The 8,585-nt window shown below is 39.8% G+C and overlaps 1 protein-coding gene across 1 annotated transcript; it reads left to right on the forward strand.

The window, feature by feature from the left end:
• Positions 1-874: 874 nt before the first annotated feature.
• LOC117374029 (keratin-associated protein 6-2-like) lies at positions 875-1,490 on the forward strand. Its single transcript, XM_033970168.1, has 2 exons — positions 875-908; positions 1,123-1,490. The coding sequence occupies exons 1-2, from the start codon at positions 875-877 to the stop codon at positions 1,488-1,490; spliced, it is 402 nt and encodes a 133-aa protein (XP_033826059.1).
• Positions 1,491-8,585: the final 7,095 nt, after the last annotated feature.

An 8,585-nucleotide genomic window follows, 5' to 3' on the forward strand; every position in this document is an offset into this window, starting at 1 on the left:
TCTCTCCCTCTCTCTTGGTCTCTCTCTTTAAGTCTTTCACACTCACACTCTCTCATCAAGTCTCTCTTTCTGCTGTTCTGTTTTTTTCTTTGTTTTCATAATTCCGTCTCTCCATAGCCCCCCTTCTCCCTCTTTCTTTCTCTCTCTTTTTCTCCTTCAGTTTGTTTTGAACACAGGTTGGAGAGATGCAGGTGCAGCTAAAGCTCAGGTCAGTGAGCGGTCAGACCCAGAGTCCAGGGATAAATGCCACAAACCGCTCTATACCTCCATTTATACTTTCTTTATTAGAGCAATACAACAAAAGTAAATCACATTTGTTCAATCAGAATTCACAATTAAAGGTGCACTATGTAACTTTTCAGGTGAAGGGTCCATCAGGGGCTTGTCTCCATGGAGATGTTATTGCTTTGCCCGAAAGGTCCCACTATATGGCGTTAAAAGACATCATTCCAATGTATTCGACGGCAGGCGTTTTGTTCCTAAGAAAATACATGCATTTCTGCTGTGTATGAAATCGCCTCTCCACAGATATGACCTGTAACTTGGCCTGGTGGCGTCTATGGAGATGGATGAGTTTAGATTAGATAGTTTAATGAGTGGAGAAGCTGGTTCGATGCGGTCAAAGCAGGAGGGAGACATGCATCCTACCAGATAAATTTTAAATGATCTTTTACCAGATAAATTTATTTAAAAAGACAACTTTGGTTGGACACCAAAATAATTCAAGAAAATTAGCAACTTAAATTAAATCTCCCAAACAACCACGTGCACAAAACTACTCTGTCCCAATTCACCAAAGTGCCCTTAAATGTGCCATTCGAACGGTGCATTTAAGTGCTGTCCCATTTCATGCACCTGACAAATGCGGCCGAAAATGTGCCCTGCGTTTCCATGGACATCTAAGAACGGTACTTCAAAGTACACTTCGAAGGGTACCTTGAATGGTACTTCAAACAGTACTTCGAAGGGTACTTCAAATGGTACTTTGAATGGTACTTTGTAGGGGACTTTGAACGGTACTTTGAACGGTACTTCGAACGGTACCACGTAGGGTACTTCGAACAGTCCTTTGAATGATGCATTTGACAAATTGGGACACAACCTAAGAATTGTACTTCGAAGGGTACTTCAAACAGTACGTCAAAGGGTACATCGAAGGGTACTTCAAAGGGTACTTCGAACGGTACTTTGGAGGCTACTTTGAACGGTTCTTCAAAGGGTACTTCGAACTGTACTCCGAAGTACACTTCAAAGTGTACGTCGAAGGGTACTTTGAACTGTACTTCGAATGGTACTTCAAAGGGTACTTCAGTGGGCACTTTGAAGGGTACTTCGAACGGTACATCGAAGGGTACTTCGACGTGTATGTCGAAGGGTACTTCAAAGGGTACGTCGAAGGGTACTTCAAAGGGTACATTGAACGGTACTTCAAAGGGTACCTCGAACGGTACATCGAAGGGTCCAAATTGGGAAGCACCTCCCCCAGGTAAACGCTGTTTACTTCACAGGTAAGGATCTCACAATCCACTGCATACCTATGAGACCCTAAATCCCTTTAATACAAAAGTGTTTATATATAAACTAAACACTTAAACATTGAAACTAAATACATAAAGACAGTGAAACAGAAAAAAAATAATAACTTGAAGCAGTTCTCACCTCCACATGGTCCAGCGCACAAACACACCCAAGCCTTTAAAATGGGCAACATAGGGCACGCCCCCTCTTTGTCTGGACCATGTGGAAATTTAGGTAAGAATGGATGCACATGTGTTGTAACTAAATTGAATCCATTTAACCAAATAAAATATCTTTGAAATAACAGGTGTAAGTGTGGTGTCTAAATTAAAGATGGACTATCTAAAAGACTACACAAAACAAACCCGGGATAGTTATGTTTAGTTTTTTAGTTGAATACTGAAAAATTATAGGAAATGAATTTGTGAGTATGAAGAAAAATAAGGTGAGATTAATGGCATAAATGCCACACTATGTAACATTCTAGGCAAAGGAATATATCACCATGTAGACAAGCAGGCAGCTCTTCCAATTGAAAAGTTATAGTTGTCTTAAAAAAATAAATATTATTATTATATGAATATTAATTTTCTGAACTTAAACTTTTAATCAATGCCATTTAGCACAAAAATAGTCAAATTTCTTTCTCTATACAGTTCTACAAAGTTCTTCTGTCTGCTCCAAATCTCATGTTTTTACTGACAGACGATTGGCTGCAGACCTCTCCATTAAAATTTGAATTAGCACACAGCTACTACCTATTTCCATACCTGTTTCTACTCCCTCTATAACTCAAAAACGAAGAGGAGTAAGGAGAAATAAGAGAGGGAGCAGCCTCTTCTCAGGCCGGGCACGAAACACAAAAACATAATACGCCTTTGGAGGATGCACCATTCATCTCTGAACAGGCAACTGGAGCTGCACTGTAAAAAAGATATCTACAAAAACCACTTGAATTCACAACGTTAACCCTGTTTTGGTGATCTCTGAGAAGGTCTGATTTGAGCGTGAAGTGATTTAGATGTCGTTTTACAAGTTGTTTGAATAATTATGTAGAACTAATGGAGGGTTCGGGAGTTTGTAGCTGGATAATTAGCTTTGTTTCAATGTATTTCTAACAAGACAAAGATAAGACAATAGTGTAAAAAAAAAAACAAAGCGCACTTATACACTTAATAAGCTGTTTTATTTTTCTTATTTCAAAGTTGAACTGAAATTGTAACCAAATCTACAGACAAGTTTACACAGGCAAACATTTAAGATTATTTTACTTATTTAATGAAACAAAATGAATGCAAGGTGAGAAAAAAACATGCTGAATAAATAATACAAATATGTGTTCATTTTGAGTTGAGTAAATTTGAAGCTTTTAATGGGGCAAACATTTCTGCAAAAAGGTATAAGCAAATAACCTTGAATTCTTGCAGTTTTTTTGAGTTCATAAACTAAAGAGTATCCATTTTATTTGGCTCTATTTGGCTTTATTTGGCTTTGATCAATCACAGAGCAGCATTGTGTCGAAAGAACCAAAACAAACATGGTGCCCCGGACATGTACTTCGACCTATTTGAGCAGAAATACAGACTTTTTTTTTTTTTTAAAGGGCTCATATTACACTATTTTCTAATCTATGTTATAATGTTTCCTCATCAAAAACAGACCTGGAGTTGTGTTTTGTTTCAGTCACACATGTCAAGGCTGAGTTCTTTCAAATGGAAAACACTCTGTTCCACCTAGTGATGTCATATGGTAATACAGGAAGTGCCCTATTGTGTTTTTAAACTCATCATTTAGATAATTTCACACCTGGAATTGCCAATCTCTATTGAACTAAAGGTAAAAGGCAGGTGTTTAACTTGAAAAGTACCACTTCATGACATCACAAGGTGGAGCAGAGCATTTTGAGCTTCGGGGATTTAGACACACCAATAATAAAGAGATACCAAACACTTGTGAATGAAACAAAATGCAACTCCAGGTCTGTTTTTGAAGAGGTAACATCATTATAACATAGCTTAATGCTCACAAGAGTCAGTTTTGCATAATATAAGACATAAAACTTGCAGAGGGACCAAAACCATTCAAAAAAATCTAAATTCATACCGCTTTAACCCCTACATTTTATATTTTTTGCAGTGCATGTTCCTCAGTCTGGCCATAAAAACACAATAGAGTTTTGGAGGATGCACTATTCATCTTCGCACAGGCGTTGGGAGCTAAGTCTCACTTTGAACCACCTCTCGAAAAAAAATAAAAAAACGACAGAAAAATGTTCACGTCTTGAGGTTTGGGCTGTGGAAATGAAAGGCCCCGCGCTGCTCACTCATCTAAGAAACATTAAATGCACCGTTTGTTTACCCGCGTGTGCATTTATGAATCCCAGGGGGCGCCGCAACCTGTGTTTGTCTCACCCCGAGGGCCTAGCCAGTATTTTTCACCAACGAATGAAATTTTATAGCATGCAAGATTAGGCCGACACTAATGCAAGGTCAAAAATAATAGAATCAATAGGCAGGCTCGGCCATGTTAACATTTACAGAAAATTATACTATGAAAAGCGCTGCCGAAACACAATGCAATGGCTCTCTGCTGAATTCTATTGATGGATTTTCATTATTCGTAATAATTTGAGTTTCTTGCGCGCAGTAGCCAGAGGTGAGGCCCGGGTGGTGCTATAACGTTCATTTTTTTTATAGTTTGTTCAGAACTGTTTAATGTCAGTCTTCAAGTCGATGATCACGTCTCCACAGAAAGTCGGATGAGTAAATATTAGGGCGTCAACTACTTCGCTTTGTCCTTTCACTAGAAGGATTTTTATGAACTGAGGTTGGAAAATTATAGTTTTTCTGCTGTTGCGAGTAAGAAATGGTTGAAAGAAATGGATAACGGAATTGTGGTGATACACAGGCCTCGGAATGATGAATTATTAAGACTGTTGCCGTAGCGATTAAAAATGTAAAAGAAAATATGATGTCTATTGAATGGGAAAATGTAAAATGGCAAATGGTCAGATTTTTATGTAGCTCTTCTTTTTCACCTTCAAGGCACTTTACATCAAGGAACCATTCACCCATTCACACACACATTCATACACCAGTGTACACAGACACGGGGAGTGAGGTGGCTTAAGTGTCTTGCCCAACGACACAACAACAGCATTCATTGTGGGAGCTGGAATCGCACCACCAACCTCTGAGTCAGTGGATTTGACCCCTCAACCAATGATGCTCATGTCGATTCAAACTGCCAACTTTTCTTAAGTGAAATTCTTGTCAAAGTTTAAAATTCAGTTGTCCCTCGCTATAACGTGGTTTACCTTTTGCGGTTTCGTTATTTCGTGGATTTTTCCCCCGGCTTTTTTACAGTGTATGAATGTGCATTGTGTTCTGCGTCCTGATTGGCTGAGGGACTGTAGACCATTGTCCATCAGTCTCCTCCGTGCCGTGTCTCCTGTACAGTACAGAATGTGTTCAGATAAATTTACATAAATGTTGGATCGCAGTGTGACTCTGAAGTGCTGTATGTTTGCAAGTTTTCTCCCCAACAAAACCCACAATGTCGCTGAAATGTTCTGCACCGACAAAGGCATCTACAAAGGTTTGAACTCTGAGAGACTTTAACAAAAGAGAAATGTGAGAAAATGTTAACGCCTGTGTGAGAAAAGTGTATAAAGTGTGTGGTGAGGGGTTTTACAGCCAAAAACATATAGAATAATTGTAAAAAAAAATCTTTTAGTATGGATCACACCTGGACGACTGAGGAATTACACAGACATCTTTGAAATACATTGTTTATACTGTATTTTACTTTATCTGCACGAGATCAGTTGAAGCTGGGATGGAGCAAAGATAATGACACCAAAGGTAAAACGTAAAGATTGGTATTGTGCCAGATTTATAACTCAGTACTTAATATAGTATAAAAATTTAAAAAAAACATCATTGGTATCACCCGTCACATATTGACCCATCGCATCATGAGCAGAACTATGGACAGTTTTACAGCCTAAACCTCCAAACTAACCCACATTCACACAGTGTCTAAATAAAGTTTGTGTTCCTGAACCTGAGTGTGCCTTGTTTCCACATTCTAATTCCGTTTCTCACTGCTCCTCGCCACTCCTTACGCCTCCTCGCCCCTCCTCACCTGTCCTCTTCTCTTATTGTCAACTCCTCGCCCCTCCTCATCTTCTCACCCCTTCTCGCCTTTCCTCGCCCCCCCCCCCCCCCCCCCCCCCGTCTCCCTCGTCCCTCCTTGCCTCTTCACCTCCTCCTTGCCCCTTCTCCTCGCCCCTCACCTCCTCCTCGCCTCCTCCTCACCTCGCATCCCCCCTTCTTGCCGGTCCTCGCCTCCTCCTTACCCCTCCCTGCCCCCTTCCTCCTCGCCTCCTCACCTCTCATCGCCTCCTCCTCGCCTCCCCCTCGCCTCCTCCTCGCCCCTCTCTCTCAGTGCTATTGTCTTCCCCCGCCTCTAATGAAAATAATGGTTACGAATGTTTTTGCTGCTCTTTGATTGTCACATCAACTGCTTTTATCGCTGTCATTATGGCTTAACATCGCACTGTTAATTCTGTTAATTAAAAAGCTGATTGCCTGCGCCAGCCTGCGATCTCCATTTGGCTCGTCCATATGGTAGAGATTGTGCGTTGTAAATTTCAATGAAGCCTTATCACACAGCGTTGCTATGTATAATCAACTAGAACAAGCGCTCGTATTGGCTCTTCTCTTGCAAATCTTCAACGCAACTTGACTTAAACTACCATTTTGTTTAAACTGCTTTTGTCTGAAATCATTAAGCCCATGATAGCAAAGCGAAACCGAGCGCGCTCCGTACAGTACGCCAGATTATCAGATTGGGATGAGACCTTTACGATTGGAATTTACAGGCGGCATTTGCACTTTTAATGTTCGCGTTAAATTAAGGAAAAGACAGAAGGGAGATAATGAAACCTACTCTTAAAGCAATTTGGGATAAGGAACTTTTAAGAGCACAGCGGCAATGGTTGTAATTTAAAAATGCTGTAGAGAACTAATGCTTGGACTGTACAGTGTGGTTTTGCGCGTTCTGGGGTCATGAACTCTCTCTCGTGTGGTTTTGTCGAAGAGCTGACGATGTTTTCTTCAAAGTTATTCCTAAAACTAATTTGTTCTGATGTGGCTGTGGGTTTAGAAAGTTATTTGCACTACTACTCTTACAATATTTTAAAACTGGATCAAGTTACTGGAGTTTCAAAAGATAAGTCTGTTATTTTCTTTGGACTACACTGTAAAACTAAATTTTTTAGACGAGTTAAAATTAGTTGAATCCTGAATATTGAGTTTAAAGAGGGGGGAGCTTTCTACCATGTTATAACGTTGTGCTCATAGACTGTATATATAAATGGACATAACTCACTTTCTAGCTGCTGCGTTCCAAATAATAATCATGTTTGCACTTCTGGCTGCATCGACGCTGGCTCCAATTCACTTTATATTGAAAAACTGTCTTGCCTCTCTCTATATTTGCTGCTGTCAGGCTCGTCATTTGGTCTTAAAATGTTCGTATTAACCCGCTCTACACAGTCCTGGTATTTTTATTTCGCTATTGTGTCCGTAAATGAAGATATGAACATTAATAATAGACAAATCAGGGGCCTTCTTTCCCTGAGGTCACTCCTGCTAGCGTTGGCAACAGGTTTGATTGACAGTGTTGCTAAGAGCCCAATCTATCCTAAACCAGTGATGTGGGCAGGAAGGAGTGTTACCTTCATCAGCCTCGCTCTGGATTGGCTCTTTGGTTGCTATGATTGGATGTCTTTAAACTAGTTGTTTTTAAATGACAAAAAAAATGAAATTGTAATGTTTGGGCCTAGTGAAGCAAACACCTTAACTACTGATCTTGGAGCTCTTGCTCAACATGTGAAACCTGTGGTGACAAATCTTGGTGTGAGGCTGGATAACGATTTAAAACTTGATGTCCAGATAAGCGCTGTTGTCAAAACCAGCTTTTTTCAAATTCGTCAACTCGCGAAAGTTAAACCTGTCCTGTCACAGCATCATTTTGAAATTTTAATTCATGCTTTTATCACCAATCGTTTGGATTACTGTAATGCCCTTTATACTGATCTGAACCAAACTTCTCTCGCACGTCTCCAACTTGTTCAAAATGCAGCTGCTCGCCTTTTAACTGGTACAAAAAAACGGGAACACATTACTCCTGTTTTGATGTCCCTACATTGGCTCCCTGTCTCTTATCGAATTGATTTTAAAATTCTTTTATTTGTCTTTAAATGCCTCCACGGCCTCGCTCCGCAATATCTGTCTGACCTGCTTCATCCCTATACTCCCGCTCGCTCACTCAGGTCTGCAGAACATTCACTCTTAGTGGTTCCAAAAATGAGGAGGAAACTTCGAGGGGACCGGGCCTTCTCTGTGGCTGGTCCCAAACTGTGGAACGTGTTGCCCCTGCACATTAGACAGGCTGAGTCACTCTCTACTTTTAAATCAGTTCTTAAAATGCACTTTTTCTCTTTAGCTTTTTATCGATATGTTGATTTTTATAGTGTACAGTCTGTAGTTATTTATTTGTATGTTTGTCATTTATCTGTGTTTTTAAAATGTCTCTTGTGTACTGCACTCTGGTCAACTCTGTTGTTTTTAAAGTGCATTAGAAATAAAGTTGGATTGGATTGGATTGGATGATACTTGTGGTTGTAATCCCAAATATCGAACTAGGCTACAAATTGGCCTCTTTAGCTGCTAGCTTCGATGAGCTTCATTTGACTGGAGTCAAACACTGTGGGTGACATCGCACTCACTTAGTCCACTTCTTTATACAGAAGTTTGTTTTCTGCACTTTACTTGAATACATTCTTAAGTGGATACATTTTACTTTTACTTCACTACATTTGAGAGCAGTGTCTGTATTTTCTACTACACTACATTTTTGAACTGGACTGGAAAGTAAAAGTATTTTTTTTATTGTCTCAGACCTGCTGAAAAGTCTGAGGGTTTATTTTTAACATGTTCATTAATTCAGTTGTTTCTGTTCTCCAAAATTCAGCACAAACCTTTATCAAAATCACTACA

Source organism: Periophthalmus magnuspinnatus, chromosome 7 (genome assembly GCF_009829125.3).
Source record: "Periophthalmus magnuspinnatus isolate fPerMag1 chromosome 7, fPerMag1.2.pri, whole genome shotgun sequence".
Taxonomy (NCBI): Eukaryota; Metazoa; Chordata; class Actinopteri; order Gobiiformes; family Gobiidae; genus Periophthalmus; species Periophthalmus magnuspinnatus.

Bases quoted from the DNA above. Each gene is read 5' to 3' on its own strand.
- LOC117374029 (XM_033970168.1), top strand. From the start codon at position 875: ATGTGCCCTGCGTTTCCATGGACATCTAAGAACG. The intron at 909-1,122 runs GTACTTCAAAGT...TGTACTTCGAAG, and splicing joins TCCATGGACATCTAAGAACG to GGTACTTCAAACAGTACGTC.